Consider the following 19,355-nt stretch of genomic DNA (forward strand, 5'->3'; position numbering starts at 1 on the left):
TCAAAGCACTGAAAGGGAGAATGTGTCTGTGAGAGCACAAGAAGACGGATACAGATCTTATACAATCCTGCTCTCCCTCCATCTTGTTTAAGTATTCGGAGTGAAAACACATCCACTGCCTGTGTCTATATATAAACAGCTTATCTGAACAAAGGTGTCTCAGATGCTGGAGCTGTGGTATAAAGCAGTGCTTTACCCAAGGTAACGTTTTAAGGAGTTCACTACCTTCTTATAGAGGCTGCGCAGATCCCGGTACTGCCACATACTGTTGAGGACTTGAGATGCTGCTTTTACCACCTTGGGCGTGTGTCTGCACGAGAAGGTTCAGAGGAAAATGGTTAAAAGTTGCACGCTCCGCAGACCTAAATAATAAAAACCCAGGGGAGGGACTGTGAAAGAGCTTCATAAGAAAACAGAGGGAGAGAAAGAGAGAAAGAGAGAGAGCACTTTCTGTTCTATAAATAACAAAGTGCTTATATTTGCACATTCATTCAGTTTGGGGTTTTTTTTTATACAAATTTACAGACTGACAGTCAAAGTGAAATTCGACAGTTCAATAATGCAAAGCAGAGAGGTGAAAACAACAAGCATTCAAAAACAGTCCTACATATTCATTTCAGAGAACATACTTCAGGGAAACACCTACAGTCCACAGCCACAATTACAAAAAAAACAGAAAAAGAAAACCCCAGTACCTTCTTGTCCATACTTGTGGACTGGTGCCTGGGGCTTGTGGAAAGTCATTTTAATTTCAGCAGAAAATCTATTGCACTTCTTTAAGCAAATGACGGCACTGCACGCTGCCATTGGTCCCGCATGTTAACATCTCCGCCGGGGGGATGAATTATCAAGCGCTTCTCCATTATGATTTGGGCTGCAGATAAGGTGCTTGAAAAGAGCACCTTGCAATGAGAAAGCACCCAAGGCTAGTCACAGACACTCTGTGTAGAAGAGGATGGCTTGATTTGGTATTAACTCCATGTCCAATCGCTTTCTCAATTACTTTCAGTGACGGTTTAGTAACTCTTTATTTGAAGGACTTCTTTAAAGGCCTGATAAAAATGTCCTGTCTGGATGCTTCCGAAAAAAAAAAACTTCAGGCACTTTAGGCGCTTTTAACAAGTGTAGCCCGTTTTCTGCAGTTGTTCCACAGTAGCATTCAGAATTGTTAGAGATGCACTTACACAGAATTTGTGGTCTGATGTAAAACTGATTATCTTAATGGGAAAGCGGTGTTTCCATTATTTATTTAACAGCTTAAAAACTGCCAGAGAAAAGTAAGAGGGAAAAAAAAGTCCAGGCAGTCTCGCTGTACAGTATACCTGTCAGATATCTACAGCATATAAAGTATAGCTTGATGTAAGGGGCAATTTTGTGATTATGTCTTCCAAAATAAGACAAGGAATACTTTACTGGTGCCAGAAATGAGATCAATAACCATTTCCTTTCCTTTTTGCAAGTTCACACTATAGTCCATATCGCTGTTGTCCAATAAAAAAAACATTTCCATTTTTATCCGTTTTTAGTTTCCTCCCTGGTTTGAGGCCTGTAGCTGCTCTGTACACTGTGAATAATTGTGGATTAACAGACCAATAGAAATGCTCTAAATTACCCGGAATTAAACTCTTATTTAACATTGACTTCCATTCAAAGTTCAGAGCATTTTTGCTCTTCTCCTGTAACGTCACCATTTTGGAGATACAGGTTTCTCATTGGACAGCGACGATATAGACAGGTTAACAGACAAAAGATGGACCATTGCTTAATTTTACATAAGCATAAAACAGCTGAATTACAACTTCTAGATAAGTACAGTTCCAGTTACACTACATCTATAATATCTAATGTTAATACACTATTTAGCAGACATTTATAACTAGAGCCATTCAAGTAATGGTAATAACAGACCAATAATGCATTTATTACATACGTTTTTCCATTTCTCAGCAAATTTAAGTTATATAAAATATACTAGCTGCCAATATTCTGCACAGCTTGCATGCATGATTGCACATGATGTGTTTCCTCTGTTTAATGAATTCCTTCAAGAACCTACAATTCCTTACTTACTTTAATACCTACACAGCTTGCATATTCGTTTGACAAATAAAGGTGCTACACATGGTTCTTTAAACGATGCAATGGAAGAACCATTTTGGGGTTTCATACAGGGCTATTTTAGCATGGAGATGTGAGTGTGATGAACCTTTAAACTGGTAAAGAACCTTGACTTTTTTGATCCTTTAAAATGATCTTCATATATACATCTGGAATCAGAAGCAGTTCTTCTACAGCAGCATTTAAAGACCTACAAAGGATTTGTAAGGAATTTGCAGAACCTTCATTTTTAAGATTTGTATGTATAACAATAGTTGCTGAGTGAATAATTGACCTTCTCTGGACTCTTCTCTGCTGGGTCTTAGAGAAGGCGAACCTCATTTCTGAGACACTTCTGCTACGTACTTATCTCCTTTGCTGCGCGCGATACCGATGAGCTTCTCGATGCCTCCAGCGTCACGCAGGGCCTTGGTGTTCTCCATGTTCTTGGTAATGACCTCGTGCAGAGCGCAGCAGATGGCAGTGATGGTGTCGTCGGACATGCTCTTCGCCACGCTGCCACCGCTGCTGTTGTTGTTGCCTCCCGGCAGCCGGTGGACCAGGTCTCTCATGGCGTACTTGCCTTTCGGAGGGAGGGGAGCAGAAGACGAGTGGAGAGAGTTAAAAGGTTTCGCTTTATTACCAGAGGGGAAGGGGGGGGTGTTAGAAGGGGCGGGGGTGGACAGTCTGTCTGAGAATTGAATCTTTTTCAGCTGGCCGGGATTGAGATTGAGATTCCTGCTTTGACATTGGCTTTAGAAGAGTCTGACACATTCACTGTAGGGCTGATGGGTCTTTTCAGTGTTCTGGAATTCAATCTTTGATGAATCGTGGCGACTATAGATGCCACCACACTGAGACTTCATACAGTGGCACTGCCACTCCTACTCACAGCCTCTGTCCACGTGGTGCCATTTTACACCATAGAGTCATAAATGTTTCATGTAACCATTTGAATAGATATATTTGTTTTCAGTGAGACCACAAGGGTGCTTTGTTGTATAGACCTGTGCTACAATTCTGTATGTAGTCAATAATGACCCCAGTTTTCAGTCATTTAACTAAAGCCAACGACCCCTCTTACTCCTCTTCTCCTCGCCAGTAATCTGTATTCCAGCAGAATAGGCTCCACTTCAGTATGCTTTCTGAACTCTCTTTGCCTCACATCTGTCACGTGATACAAACGCTCAAGACTGAACCCACACTGAAACAGTCTTGGTGGTTACCATGGAGACTCAGGCCAACATCAGCACCCAAATCATCGCAAAGATCAATAATTGTCTATTAGTGTCACAAGGAACACTTCAAACAATAGCATGCCACCTCTCAAACCAGTGTACATTTATTCAATAAGCAACCCAACTGGCTGGATTTATTCAATAACCAAGACTGCCTATTATACACACACACACACACACACACACACACACACACACACACAGATATTAAAACCTCCTAAGCGACAGCAATTGCTGAATACAATAAAGAGTGTGTAAATCATTTGTACTGTTTGCAGTACAATCATGCAATGTTTTATCAGATCTTACTACAGCCAAGTGCAGAAGAGCTAATATTATTAGTCATAATTAACATTCTCTAACGCACAAGCCTGTCTGCCTCTGCATGCTTTTCATCAGATGGACCAGTTCCTTTCCATTGGCTAGTTTGGACCATGCCATCAGCATGTGATGATTTGGGAGGAGACTAAAGAGGACAGAGAACTCAGAGAACTTTGAGCTGGAGTTCAGACGGCTTCTGCCTGTAGTAGAAAGCCAGCCCCCTCTCTGATAAGTGGAGCCAGGAATGAGAGATCTGACAGGGAGTTAAAGGGAGGTGACGGGGTGGTGGAGGGTTGTGAAAACTTGTCAAAGACACATGAACAAGGTACAGATGGTATTTATAGGATGTTAGATTGGGAAGAGGGGCTTCAGGCATGTTCCTCCTCCTAAATCTGTATTTCAGAACATCACTTATTATAATTGACTTCAAATTGATGCATCACTATGAAAGAAAGTGTTCACTCTAAGCTGTGCATACGTCCAACCATGACTTACCAATGAGCTCCTTGTTCCTCACATCCAAGGCCATATTTCTGAGGGCTGTGGCCACTGCACACACCACACGGTCGTTATCGATCCTTAGAAGCTCCACCAGGATGGGCAGACCTTTCTCCTTCCTCACCGCTGCTCGTATATACACCGACCACTGCAAGACACGAAGTACACAAATCATTTTATTTTACAGGCTTTCAACTGCAATTTCAGGTAAAACAAGACCAAAAGCTGAGGTCTGATTTAGTGCTTCACGGCAAAAAGTGACGTTAGCAAAGTAAGTGTAGACCACAAAACTGCTGTTTGAATTTAAGTAGCAAATCACCCCCCCAAAAGTGAATAGTGTCACAGAGTGAAGTTCTGGCTGTTCAATGCTGGGCAGAATTGATAGAAGCGCTGGTCCTGAATGTATGACAGTGACGGTGTGTATACACACCAATATGGACAAACCAATTTGGGACACCTGCTCAGTCACTGTCTCTTTGGAAATCAAGTGTACTAATAAAGAGCTGATCCTGCTTTTGATGGAGTAACTGTCTCTACTTTCCAGGGAAGATGTTCTACTAGGTTTTGAAGGAGCACTGCTGTAAGGATCTGAATGCGTTCAGTGACAGAAGTGTTAGTGAGGTTAGGATGTTTAATGATCACCACCTCACCTCACCGCCAACTCCCCAACTCATCCCAAAAGTATTGGATGGAGCACCAACCATCATTACAGAGAACACAGTTCTTCCACTGCTCCACAGCTCAGTGCTGGGGGGCTTTATGTGTGTGTGTGCGCGCATTGGCACATCTGTGTCAGCATTAGGTGCAACTTAAAGTAGCTAAATGCATTCATCTGAAGGAGCGTCCATAAACATTTGGACATATAGTGTATGCATGCACAATAAATAAAAGCCAGAGTTCAGCAGTCTTCTGATTTGTGTCAATTTAAACTTTGGATTTCGTACGTGTGTGTCAGTCATTTATGCTGGTTTGACCTCGTTGGTCCTCGACTCTGAATGGGCGGAGTTACTCACTGGTTTTGGGGTGGGGCCTACCTTCCAGCTGCCCGCTGCCAGATTCTGTAGGGCCCCGGCCGCCCCCTCCAGCGTGTCCGGGTTGGAGCACTCCGACAGCAGTGTGAGGTATGGCTTCACGATGGACGGGTGCCAGAGCATCTGCAGCCCCTTCGGTGGATCACCGGAGTCTGGAAAAGGCCCCACTCCATCCCACTGAGAGCACAGGAAGAAGAACAAACCTCATTAGACATACATTGTTTGAATGTTTAAATGAGCTCCTTTAGAGAGGCTGAGCAACTTCTACACATCTGATTAAAAAATGAGACAAACACAGGGTGTGGATAAATGAGATGAAACATATGGCAGGATCTGAAGTTATGCGCTAATCTGCTGCAGCGAAAACAGTCATTTAGCAAGCAGAGGCAATCCAGCTGTCCCAAACAGGGCTTCATTCAGCACCTTCCCAGATGTGCATTTGCATCATTGTAAATGATAGGTCTACTCCCATACATTTTGCAATTTAAAAGTCACAATACAAGATAACGCAACCTTCTACCTCCCGATTCAGCCCACGCGGCTGCGGGAGAACGCGGCCGTTGCCCTTCTCTTTCCACTGTTTTCAGAGCCTAAATGAAATCATCTCGCTAAAGTAATTATCTCCATGGTAGGGGTGGGGGGAGGGAAGATGATTGGCGAAGCGGGCCGCCTGAACGGCAGAGTCGCTAAATGGTGCTAATTGCTAGCAGCTGTGGTGCTCAGGCCCGTGGCCCACCTGATCATGGCTCTTCTTTTTCTTCTTCTTCTTGCCCCAGCAGCCGGAGCTCTCAGCGTCCTTCCCGCTGGCGTCGGTGCACAGTACCCCGTCCAGCTCTTCCGAGCCCAGCTGCTGCCCCTGAGACGTCTCAGCCGCCAGCCTATAGGACAGGTTCCTCAAGATGCACACGCAGTTCTCTATAGTCTGTTGGGGCAAGGAGAGTCAGATGAAGGAAAGAAGGCTGGAGGAAGTACAGTGGTTTCATATTAGGCTATTTCTATTCTGAGAACTGAGCTGCACCGGAATATATACCCATGAACATCTCAGTTTGACTTCAGAAGGAACGCCATCTACCAGGAGTTTGTTATCTTTGCAGTAGCAGAATGCACCATAATCCCTATGCACGGCTCCCTAAGTTTGCCAGCTTTGCCAGATACAGTATTATCCAAATGTCTTTTTTTCTTTTCTTTTCAGGAGACAATTTATCCTCTTTGTAAAGCCCATGCATTACTGCATCTGTGTTCTTAATAGTTTCTTGTTAGATTGGTCCTCTGGATGGAGTCCAGTGGAGAGCAAGGGAAGCTAATCCTATTGTCATGAGCAGTGAGGCAGGGCAAAACAAAGGAGAGGACTTTGATCTTGTAAACGGTTTCAGAGGGATTTAACTCTGACAGTTTTTTTTATATTTTAATTCTCGGACTGCTTCTCCCAAAGTATTACTCCAGCAACAAAGCAGACTCAAAATTCAAACAAACCAGAAACTCAATACTGAGGGTGTCCGACTTTGTAACTTAATCTGCGCAATTACCACAACCCACTCTTAACACAATGGCGAGGGAGGAACCCACAATAACACTGTGCTAATTACCAACAAATTTGTGCTAAAGGTTCTCTGCAGTCTCTTTAGGGATCTTTTTTCCACTGCTCTTTAAAGCCCCGCAGTGTCTGTAAATTCTAGACTCGTTGTCAAGTGACATACTGTATAGTTTGTGATTCAGGCTTAATGGCATTTATCTGTCCCCGCCGTCCTGACTTTAACTGCTCACTCTTTCTCCACTCAGGACAGTGGCTGGTAGTAGAGACCAGTTTGTGGCACACCCCAAAACAAGCTCAGCATGTCGGTAACGCAGTGGAAGCATAGGGCCAGACCTTGCTGTCGATCTCACTGCTGCCCAGAGCGGTCTGGATGACGTAGAGCAGTGCGTCTGTCAGGCCCTCGCACTCCCGCATTCTGCGCCGTGCCTCTTCTCCTGCAGAGCTCACGTTCCTGTGGAGAAAACAGAGAAGGCACGCAATGTCACCAAGCGTGATACAAGCTCCGTTCACCTCCCAAACCTGGAACAACTTTGATGCAAACTGGCTGCATGGTTCTGGACCACAAAGTTTTATGTGTACTGGTGATAATATTGGTGGCTGCATTTTTTTGGCATAGTTTAATAAGAAGAGTTTGGTACATCGGAGTGACAAACTGTGAACCTGAAACACTGTCGGCTCTTAATTAATAAGAAAATCCATAAACAAGCTTAACCAAAATAGGGCGAGAAATGGGCCAATTCCAAAACCCCAAAACCCCAAAACAGAAAAATGGACAATCCCTATTAGCCCTTAGTCATCTTTTCAAAGATGGGAAAGCATTAAAAAGCAAGGGCCAGAGAATATGGTGTTGCTGATACTTTCTAGGCTCATTTATGCTTAGTGTTTAATATGGATATGGACAGAGTCTTCTGTCAGTGAGGGCAGTGACGGTTACAACGTTTACAATGGGCGCATTCATTTTCGGATGGAACGGGAGTAGAAATGAGCCTTTAGTCAGTTTTCTAAGATGAACAGCAAATCACCTACAGACTCTGCTAGTCGTCAAAAACTTGACGAGTTGCTACACAAATCAGGGACCACAGAAGGAGTTCAAACTCGGTCAGTGAGGAAGCAAGCAGGACTTTGTGCTAGGCTAAAAGCTAAAAAGAGCCGAAGGCCTTTTACTGCCACTTCTCTCCACTGTCAGCTTCCTTAAAACAAACTAAACTACCTTAGACAAGAGCTAACCACACATCAGAAAGGAAACTCAAAAGTGTCATGTGAGGAAGCCAAACCTGGGAAAGTGAGCTACACAAACCTGGGGATATCCATGCTACACTAAAAACTAACTCTAGCCGAACATCAAGAGTACAGCAGCACAATCCTGTAGGACTGGGAAATATTTACAAAAAAAGAATGACTTGTTCTTGTCACAGTAATAAAAACAAAGTTATGATATGTGGCTCCTATGAGCAGATGTGACTTAAATGAGCCAATCAGAGCAGAACTCATTCATCATTTTTTCCACGCTCATCATTCCTTTGAGAACTGCTGATGCTGTACTGAAGTGGTGAGGATGCAGGAAAGGGTTTATTTTATTTGCAGGCAGATTTTAGTATAAAAACACAGCTTTCCCCTTTCTCGTTAACTCAAATGTAGCCGCTCAGCCAACACATGCTGGGTTATCTATTTTTTGCACTGGAAAGACAAGGCTAATGTAGCTAACAGGTAATGGAATTTTAAACCCCACCTGTTTGCAAGGAAACTGCATGCTTCAATTATCTCACTCTGTAAAGTATGCAGTTATAAAAATGGACAAAAGCACATGGCACAGCCTTGTTTTGCCTGTACAACATACCGTATCACAAACCACACAATTAAGTCTATAATAGATTACTTAAAATTCTCTGCAGCTTGAAGTAAATGTTGATGATTTAGAGGCCGCATGGTTTGCATGAAGCTTATTGGTGAAGTATAATCTTCCCATACTTGTTAATTGCATTAGAAAAGTCTGGACTCCCTAGAATCCCTAGAACTCTCTCGGACAGTGCTGGGATCAGTGGTAGGAATTGCGTTGTGTATATACTCTGAGCTGAAGATCTAGCGGCCATATGCCTGGAGCCTGCAGGGCTTCGACATTGTCCGGGAGGCTCATCGGATGCAACCATCCCGCACACCAAGATGCCTGCGAAGAATCAAAGGCTACATCCTGATCCCCCTTGGCACTAGCCAAGCAGCTTCTACCATGCCTGCAGGAGCCGTGGCAACCGCACTCGACCATTAAATATTCAATCGGCCTCGCAGATCCTCGGTCAGCCGTGAAACAGATTAATTAGCACACAGGTCTTATGGGAGAGCTCGGGCCAGTCCACGTCCAGCATGACTCAGAGCTTCCTTCACTACCTGCTGCTGTGTCAGACCGGGGGGGAGCTTTCTGTGGGCTCCAGTCACAGAAGGAATTTTATTAACATGAGTACTTTTTTTATTGAGCAACAAACTGGACCACACTACTACTGGACCACAGTTCCCGGTCGTGGTCATGGAGTAGCCCAAGATGGCATATTTTTTAATACATTGAGCATGACCCAATACAGACAACAGTTTCAAAATAACAAAAAAGACAAAGAGAGCCTGAAGCTAGAGTTTGGGCACCCTACACGGTCAGTACTTGTAGGGTCAGTACACAGTAATACCGCTTTTGGCAAGAATCACAGTTTGTAAACACTTTTTTGTATCTTTTTTGAGTCTTTCAATTTCTATTTGGGGTGTTTTCACCCATTCGTCCTTATAAAAAGCTTCTAGTTCTATAAAGGTTCATGGGTTGTCTTTGCTGCACTGCTTTTGTAAGGGCTATTCACAGATTTCTGATGTTTAGGGACTGTGAGAGTGCCATCTCTCTCAAGGCAGTTTATTGTGGATTTCGAGGCGTGTCAAGGAATATTCTCCCAAATCTGACCCTGCCTATTACCCATCTCTCATTTTTCAAGACTGACGCAGATGCAGCATCACTGGGCAACCAACACTCATGGAGGGAAGCGCTGCATACCTGGCTTCAACGCACCAGCATGCAGAAGCCAGTGACGGCCAGTACCACAGCGAAGCGATCTACCCAACCTGGAGAGAGCAAGGCTAATTGTGCTCTCTCGGGGCATCTGCTGCTGATGGCTAGCAGCATGGCCGGGATTCGAACCCGCGATTACAAACACACACACACAGCTTGTCTTGTCCCTGTAGAGACGTATCACTAATAGAATAGGACTCTCTGGAGCAGATTAACATGAACCTATTGAACCCATGTCTAATACCAGGCGTGGGATAGATGGGTATAAAGACGCCATAATTGAGCTGTGGAGCAGTGAAACTGTGATCTCTGGAAAGATGCAGATGTGCAGATGTCCCAATACTTTTGTTTGTTATATTCCTGGTCATAGTTATTGATCAGGTATAGTGGCTGTGCTGGCTAAGACACCTGTTCTGAGTTTAGGTGGTTAACACTAAAGTAGGTACAAGCCTCTCTGAGAAAATGACTCTAAAGGGCCAGGACTGGGAGCCCCTGCTATAAGACAACGGGAAAAAATCAGACAAGGCATCAAAATAGTGCACAGTCACAGCCAATATGGCTAAAATGAATAATTCCTCCCGAAAATGCAGAGGCAGGCAAACGCATTGGCTGGGATCTCATTACTCTTTCTGGACAGGCTATTCTGGCCACACACAGGGGGCAGTCCGCATATCAGCAGCAAAAATGTCTGACAGACTGCCAATTGTTTCCCTGTGCCAGCTAATCATGCCGTCTTTGACACGCGTCCAGAACTATAGAATCCTATAACGAAGCCCCACAGCGACGGAGCAGACTCTGTCCCCTGCTGAACTGGCTAAAATAATGCCCTCTTTTCATCATTCAAACATCAAATAGACAAAAATAAATAATTAATAACAATAACAGTAATAATGATAATCATATATGTTTTATCACAGTCATCTGTAACTGAGAAAATGGATCAAATGGGAGTGAAACCTATTTATAAACCAATTAACTTATCAGCAGAGCGTTCCCCGCAGGCTACCAAGCTGATTAGCACATTCATTCCGGCTGCACAAAACTGGGAACCACTATTGAGCGACTGTAAAACGTACAATGGGAATCCAATACACTCCGCCACTTCCAGGATGTACGTTTTTTTTATGTCAGCCGGGCACAATATTGTTCAACATTATGTGCCACTTGGTTTGGAAAAGGTGCAATCCCATGAAGTACTGTACACACAGTTTGCAAACACCCGGCCTAAATCGGTGCCTAATAGGGCAGTAAATCTTTCGGAACAAAGGCTAAGCCATTTAAAAGCCAGGCTCAGTAAGCAGCATAAGAGGCTTTCTCATTACACACTACCTACGGAAACACCCCATTGGTGCTCGGCATGCATTAGTCATGCGCTGGATGTGTGCGGGCACCTGAGTTTGTGTGTACACAGTCCCGTGTGATGAACACTGTTTAAAACTATTTATCTCAGCAGCATGTGTGTGTGTGTGTGCGTGCGTGTTTGTGTGTTTTTGCCTGTAAACAGTCGAATAACTACACATAGATATACATAAGGGCAGTAAAACTAATAGGAATGGGCTGTTTTCAGCAATATTATTGATACGTTGGGTAGAAGAACATAGTTTGCTGAATTCTCTGTGCTCTTCAGCCACTGTATGGATTTGTTCAGTTTCTCCAAGGAAATGCAGGAAAGAAGGGAAACTGATTCCAGTTAATGAATTATTGATTAGAGGAACTAGGTATTGGATGGCTACTGTAAATACTGGGCTTCCTCAAGGAGAATTCTGGAAATGGTTAAGCACACGTCAAAACACTCTGAGCTGTTGTATTTCTTCTAATGTTAGTGTTTATGTTTACTGTAAACAGATAAGATGTAAAGCAGTGCCCCCGTATAGAAATGAAATGGTCAGAATGCTGGCCTTGTAGTGGGCAGCGGTGGCTCAGTGGTTAGAGCACAAAGTTACTGATGACAGGGTTGTGGGTTTGATACCCAGGCTTGCCAAGCTGCCACTGCTGGGTCCTTCAGCAAGGCCCTTAACCCTCTCTGCTCCTCTGGCACTGCAGTGATGGCTGCCCACCGCTCTGGGTATGTATGCTCACTATTCTACTGTTTGTGTTTGCTCACTAGTGTGTATGTGTGTGTTCACTGCACGGATAGGTTAAAGGTGGAGACCCTATTCCTCCTGTGCCCATCACAAATAAAAGGCGCCGTAGAATGCATTTAATGAGTATATTAAAATCCTTAAACAGCCTACTGTCCGCCAGTGGGCAGAAAGTGTCATTATGAACTTCTGTTACCAAAGAACAGCCCGACTAGTTTGTACACAAGTCCCTGCAGTTACTCTTTTGTAAGTGCTCTGATGTATAAATAATAAGTATGTGAGTTTGGTTGGGGTGAAAATGCAGTTATACAAGCATGTTTACAACCCTGTTATTTTTCCTTAGAAAAACACTGAATTTCCTTATTTGGTGGGCACTGGCTAGCTTCCCCAGCTTTTGTTGTATCGTGTGCAGACACTGGCACAGGAAAAGCAGTGGTCACAAGGCCTGGTTCACGTAGCAACCTGTATTCCCATAACTAGCAGAGACTGGTGGTGATGTGCTGCTTTTCAGTATCAACAACGCCCGTTTTGACTAGGCTTTTCGCTGGTAGGCTGGGTTTATGTAAATTGGGGGTGTAAATACAACAAGTGTAGACGACTTTATTACAAAGGAGGAAACAACAGTGTTTGAGGTTCACGCTTCGTCACTTCTATGTACTGAACTGTCATTATTTAACTATCCAAGTACAGTAAATACTTTTCCATTGTAGAGTCATTCTTTAAGTCATTAATCTTTAGGGGAAAAACAAAGCCAAAAATGTGCAGATATACTGACCTTCACACTTTCGCACCTCATCTTCTATTTCTATTACTAATAAGCCAGTGTATCACAGTGCATCCAACAATAAGGGTAACTTTCAGCTTCTTTTATATAGTAGTTCTTATAATATCTGCTACCACACAGAAAGCTCCAAAGTCTGATGCCCTGCCAACACTAGGGAGTTAAAGCAGACTAAGTCTCTGAATGTGTCGCTGGTGGGACGTCGGGTAAGACAGTGAGCTTTAAAAGTTCAATATAGGATTAGGACAGCGGGTTCGCTGATTAAATGTAGGTGTTCGCAAGTATTGTAAGACAGAGTACAGTATATGTGCAGACACATGAGTGTGTGTGTGTGTGTGTGTAAGTTACCTAAGGCATCCAGTGGCATTGCGGAGCACCTGTGAGGAGTGCAGGTGCAGCTTGCGCTCGTCCTGGTGAGGGGAGGAGTCCCAGCCCGAGTGAGGGATAATGATGGTGTTGGTGAGCACTGCCAGAGCATCCTGGATAATGGGCATCTTCAGCGCATCACATGAGGACAAGTTCCACAACACCCCTGCGCACACCAGTCCAGAGAGCAGCAGAGAGTGAGACAAAACACACTAGCAGCACAAAGATCAGCCACATACCCACAACCACTGCAGTAAACCAGCTCCTTGCATCAAGGCCGTCGACATGGTTTATCTAAAAGCACATTTGTCATTACCAGCAGAACCAGCAGTGGACGCGCTGATTGTCCTAAAAGCTTTAAATGAGCTATAAAAAAAAACTAAAAACCTCAATCAGCAAAATGGCATGTAGAAATTTTCTCAAGTGTTGTGCTGCAGGCAGCGGTTGGAGCTGCCAGAGAGGCTGAGACTGCTGAACACATCGGTTCTAATCGGGTCATCCTGAGAGGCTACATCTAGTCTGTCTTCAGCAGGCCTGCAGAAGAGGAGCAGCAGCTTAGGATCCTTCCAGCTGTTCAGACAACCCACGATGTGCTGCTATCTACAAAAATGGACAGAAGAACAATTGCTACACTTCCCAATAGATTCCTTGGCATGCTCATCTGTAGAATCTGCAGTTGTTTAGAAATGTCTCCAAGGCACATTCCTGACTTCTGAATTCTATGACTGTTCTTCTCAGATGGACAGAGCTCCTTGGACCTATCGTTCTGTGTGTTGGTCAACCCAATTAGAGCCATCAAACTAATCTTTTTTTTTACATGGGCACAGAGAAGCTAGCAGCTGTAGTCAATCATGATCACTAACAGGACAATAAGGGGCCCGAGGCCCAAGTTTATCCTGCTTTTGTTGGAGTGACTTTCGCTACTGTCCACTGACTACTAGATTTTGGAGCACTGCTGTTAAGTAAGTGAGGTCAGGATGTTGGATTATCACCACTCCACCTCATCCCCAACTCCTCAACTCATCCCAAAAGTACTGGATAGAGCACCATCAAAGGTAAAGGTGCACGTATGCTGTGTCCTCCGCATTTGACCCATCTGTGGTAGTGAATACACACTAGTGAACTAGGGGCAGTGAGCACGCACACGCACACACACACACACACACACACACACACACACACAGAGTGGTGGGCAGCCAACTCCAGCACTGGGGGAGTAGAGAGGGTGAAGGGCCTTGCTCAAGGGCCCAAAAGTGACAGCTTGCTGAGCCCAGGTGGGTCGAACCCACAACCCTGTCATCAATAGCCCGAAGCTCTAACTGCTGAGCCAGAACTGCCCTGTTTCAGAGATCACAGCTCCACTGCTTCACAGCTACACAGGGGGGGGGACTCCAAAGAGTCCTATTCCATTGGCACTGCGACTCTACAGGGACTGGACAATCTGTGTCAGCAATGGGTCCAACTTGAAGTAGCTGAATGCATTCATTAAAAAGGGTGTCCACAAACATTTGGTCATATAGTGTTTGTCATGAACTCTCATTCTGTTCTCAATCCTATCTGAAAAAAACGTCTAATACCTAATAGCCAAAATTTGATGTGACATATTTATTTATTTATTTATATAAACTGAATTCTGCCTGTCATTTTGTCCATTTTTATAGAGAACAGCGTGCCACAGTATCAAAATCCACATAAGCAAGTCTGTGTGAAATTACTTAACAACTTGAAGTGGTGTGAGACAAGTGTGTGGTGACTCAGGAGGTGACACAACGCTAATTGGTGGAGGGAAAACGTTCCTTATCTGACAGCCTTCCACTACCTGTTAGCTACATTAACCTTGCAGTCCCTGCGTAAAGCTAAAGAGGTAAAGAAGCTACATACAGGGTAACGTGACACTGCGTAAGCTTGAAACGACTGCTTTAATCATATTCCAGGCAGCATGGGGACCGTCTCCTCTGTCTCCTCTGTCTCTGTTGTGTCTGCTGGGTCATGGTAAAACTTGGGTTGATGTAGATTTGCCTGGCAGGAAGCGAATGTGTGCAGAAACGTCCGTCTTCTCTGCATGCAGCTTTAATGAAACACGGCCCGTTGGCTGGGCTGAGTGTTGCCTCGCCGATTTTAAGTGGTTTGGTTGTTTCTCTGAACTCTCAGAAACGTACTGATTATTATGTTGATGGACATGTTGATTACTCCCTGCGCAGAGGCCGTGTGGGGGACGTCCTCTTATGCAAGCGTTTCTCAATTTTTGTGTTTGACATTTGTGAAATGTCTCGTCTGGAAAAAACAAAACGCAGCGCTGTTTTCTCCTGTGTCCTGAGTAAATGCTCCAGAGGAGAACTGGCACTGTACCATGGCTCCCTAAACAAAGCGTTATGAATACAGCCCTTTATCTTTTGCCAGTGTCTCGTCCTCATTAAATAAAAGTCCCTCACGAGGCAACGTTAAGTGCATGTATTATCCTTTGATATCATTTTCGTAATTGTGACCAATTAGCAGATCATTAACAAACCATCTAATAGGTGCTATGTTCAACCTTAGCAAGTAGATGATTCAATAAGAGCTAATTAGCAAATTAAGCATTCCTCTTAAAAGGCTACCTAGGAGAGAGTCACATGAAAGGGGCAGGGCATAGTAACAAAAAGCACAGTCATAGAGGGACAGAATAAGAGAGAGAGAGAGAGAGTTTTACACTTAGCTTAAAATGTAGCTGTTTAGCCGTTCAAGACATGTTTGCTATCTGAAGTTTGGCACTGGAGCTAAACAGCTAACAACTGTGCTAGCAAGGTCTAGCCTAAATGATCAAAACTGGCCCCTGACTTGCTTTTGGTGTTTCTGGCAGACTGTTGGACTATATCTGGACAAAGTCAGGCTTGAACACAGCTCCTAACACTGTTGTTAGCTATGCTGACAGTACAGTCATACCGGCACATACCGAGTGTCCGAAGCCAAGCAAGGATGCATTTTTAGGTGAGAGAGATCTTCCACTACCTCTCAGCAACATTAACACTGGTGTCTGACGTTTGCTCTTTGTATTTTTTTTTTTACTGGAGATACAAACACTTGGTCTTGGTCAGTCAGCTACATCTGGGTTAAGAAGGAAAGTGGGTGAGTTCATATTTCCATATTTCATCATTTGCGCCGTACCCGTGAGCAGTTCTCTGATCTCCACGTCGGTGGTCTTGCGGAGGAGGCGTACCAGGGCGGGAATGCCGCCGCAGTTCTTCAGAGCGATTTTGTTGTCATCATTGGCTTTGCCGTATACCAGGTTTCTCAGAGCCCCGCAGGCACTGCGGTGGACGTCCGTCATCCGGTGATCCAGCAGATCCACCAGCAGCTGGATGCCCCCCTGTCTCCGGATCTACTCCAAACACACAGAAGACATCACAAACTAGTACATCCCCACACACACATACACACACACATCATCATTATCCACCAATGAGAGATTTTTCACACTACAACAACTGTTACCAAACTGGGGCAGGATAATGAGGGTAATGTGGGTAATACGTTTCCCCTCTCTGCATTCTTCCACTCATCTGTTTTGCTGTCTAATTGAACATGTGCCTTTTTTAATCGATGTGATCATCTTTATTGTTTTTAAATCGTGCTTTTGGCTACAACTCTGGCAGATAAAGAGCTATACTGGCAATAAGGGGGCAAAAGAAGTGAACTGAGGTCTTGGCTAACACCACTAGAGTCGCACTGCCAAGAGTAAGCAGATGTGCTGCTCCACACAATGTGCCAATCTCAACTCCCATAGGGTGGTAGCTTTACTTCTCTTCGTCAAATAACCTTCATGTTCATTATAACCCACATTCAGACATGAAAACTCATGAGCAGTGGAAAAAAAGGTGACAAGTTCAGGGGCCAATCCAGCGACATCTTTACTAAAAGAAAGCTTTAGTGATTTTAACAAGAACATTTGAGTGCGCTCTGAGCCTAAAATTCAAGGACAACTGCTGTGGATTTACTTTATTTATTAGGTTACAAGTCATGTCGAAAAAACACTGTAGTTTTAAGTTGTTAAAAATCTGGTGCTTATTCTATCAAGGTCGAAAGGACAATGTGTATAAAATGTTCTTTTGAGACCTGGCATCTATTATTAGTCAAGGCCATTCTGTTACACTGGCTCTATTATGTGTGTGCTTGGACCCCTGTGATTGCCACTGTAGCCCATATTATACATAATATAATATGTACAATATTCTTCTTCACCAATTTCAGACAAAAAATAAAATGTAAGCTGACTGCACAATGATTTTCCCTCCATCCTTCCATCTTTTTTCCTTCAAGTGGGACAGGAGCCTACCGGGATTCATTGGGTGCTGGGCCCGAATTTCCCCTGCTTATAACATCAGTTCTTCGCACAGTACCACACACTATCTCACTTTTGGCTTATAAAAATACTATAAACTATACATCTGGGTTGGCCCAATAATGACCATGAAAGTCTGGAGTGCTGTGTTTGAGTGAGAGGAGGGATTCTCCATTAAAAATCATCCTCTTCCTAGAAATGAAAAATCATCTTCAAAACTATACGATTTGGGTCAAGTAACATTCTGAAATTCTCAGATTCGGAAAGACTAAGGCTCTGTTTAAGATAGATTAGTTTTAAGTAAGGGGTTCTGTAATGTAACCATTAGGGGGTTAGACTGGCTGTTTTGGGGTCTTTTTCCAAATGACCAAAGATGGCCTGGATTCGAACATCATACCCCAAATACACATCACTACACTCATCACAATAAACACACACCCACACTGTTACCAGGTTTAGTTTCTGCATTACTGTGAAGTTGCTTAGAACTAGAGCTTGGCAATGTGACCATATTTTATTGTATCGTGATAAATATTGTTATTGTAATAACAATAAGCCTTTCTAAGCATATGGAGGAGACTGTTATTGCTTAATAAATACTGATCAGCTGCAGGTTTCATTACTAACAGTGTAATTAGACTGGTTTAATTAGATGAAGTGCAGCGGATGTTAAATAAAAATCACTGTATTCAGTATGGGAGAGTCTCTGAATAGAAGCTCTGAGTTATGTTCATTACAGGAGGTCACACACACACACGAAAATCTCTCTGAAAATTACGGATCTTACAGGCAATCACTTAGTCTCGCAGTTTGAAAGGGGCCTAAGACTGAGAGGTGGAATATGTGTATTTTACCTCAGATTTGATCTTGTTGTCTCCGAAGCACAGGTGCTGCAAATAGGCTGCAGCATTAGACTGCACGGATGGGAACTGGTGCTGCAGCATTTGGATCACCTCAGGCAGCTCAGGATCCCTCCAGCCAAACTCCCTGAGTAGGAAGACACACACACACACACACACACACGCACAGAGGCTACAGCATGTGGAGGAATCCCAAATCGTGAAAGCACAGCAGTACTATAGGATGCAAAATAAGCAAAATAATACTAAAAGCTCTATAACTGTGTGTATTGCTGCAATAATGGAAGCATCTCCTCTCTTCCTCTTCTGTGTCTAAATGTGTTTCTGCACTAGAGCCGATCCCCTCTACCTCCTGCTGGCTATGTGCCTGCACTTGACTGTAGATTCACTCTGTGAACTACATGACTCGTCGTTTCAAAAACAAGAAACACCAAACGAACTGAGAAGCAAATGGCAGGAAACAACAGAAGCAACAGAGCTGGGAGAATGACACACAATGGTTTTGGGTGGAAAAACAAATCAGAGACATAAATAAAGACATGAGTGAGTGTAGCGTGCAGGATGACGCCGGTGATCACTCCCTTTGCGGAGGATGTGGCCCTGGTGATTTATTCATCCACTAACATCCTCCCAGCAATGACAGCCTCCATCACTGGTACCACTGCTAGCCGTATCATTGCCTGCAGCGGCCTGGAGGTGGCCGGGGTCCTAACCGGAGCATCGCTGCGAATACTCTCCCAACACAGAGCACTAACGATCCAGCCCTGGAATGCTGCTTAGACTGAGCCACTCTAACGAGAACAGACTGCAACCCACAAAGACAAAGGCAGCCTGCTATCCTGACATCTGCTGAGAAACACACACACACACACACACACACACACACATACTGTACACAGACGACGCGAGAGCGCCTCACTGCCTCCTTCCTTTCCTCCATCTCTCCCTGTCTCTCTTTCTCTCCCTCTCTGTGTCTCTCTGCTCTGCTTGGAAACAGAAGTATGCAGATTGGGAACTGTCTGGCCTCCTTTAGGACGGCCGTGTCGAAGCCAGTCGAGGCAGAGAAATCGATCCAAATAATCAAGAGTCAGAGTGGAGGAGAGAAAGAGAGAGAGAAATAATGAGAGAGAGAGAGAGAGAGAGAGAGAGAGAGTGTGTGAGAGAGAAACTCAACCATAAAGAGAGAGATG

At 44.1% G+C, this 19,355-nt stretch overlaps 1 protein-coding gene across 6 annotated transcripts in view; it reads right to left on the reverse strand.

Moving 5' to 3' along the window:
- Positions 1 to 19,355, reverse strand: part of ctnnd2b (catenin (cadherin-associated protein), delta 2b) — a 117,187-nt gene that overhangs the window by 9,440 nt on the left and 88,392 nt on the right. For 4 of the 6 annotated variants that reach the window (XM_072688088.1, XM_072688090.1, XM_072688086.1 and 1 more), the window contains 9 exons: positions 18,160 to 18,292; positions 16,132 to 16,345; positions 12,970 to 13,153; positions 7,053 to 7,170; positions 5,922 to 6,107; positions 5,168 to 5,362; positions 4,152 to 4,302; positions 2,464 to 2,680; positions 226 to 310 (listed from right to left, as the gene is read on the reverse strand). In XM_072688088.1, the coding sequence (XP_072544189.1) occupies positions 226 to 310; positions 2,464 to 2,680; positions 4,152 to 4,302; positions 5,168 to 5,362; positions 5,922 to 6,107; positions 7,053 to 7,170; positions 12,970 to 13,153; positions 16,132 to 16,345; positions 18,160 to 18,292 (1,483 nt within the window). The remainder of the gene's footprint in view (positions 1 to 225; positions 311 to 2,463; positions 2,681 to 4,151; positions 4,303 to 5,167; positions 5,363 to 5,921; positions 6,108 to 7,052; positions 7,171 to 12,969; positions 13,154 to 16,131; positions 16,346 to 18,159; positions 18,293 to 19,355) is intronic. The other 2 variants (XM_072688091.1, XM_072688089.1) reach the window with 1 other exon arrangement.

This window comes from Salminus brasiliensis, chromosome 9 (genome assembly GCF_030463535.1).
Source record: "Salminus brasiliensis chromosome 9, fSalBra1.hap2, whole genome shotgun sequence".
NCBI classification, from domain to species: Eukaryota; Metazoa; Chordata; class Actinopteri; order Characiformes; family Bryconidae; genus Salminus; species Salminus brasiliensis.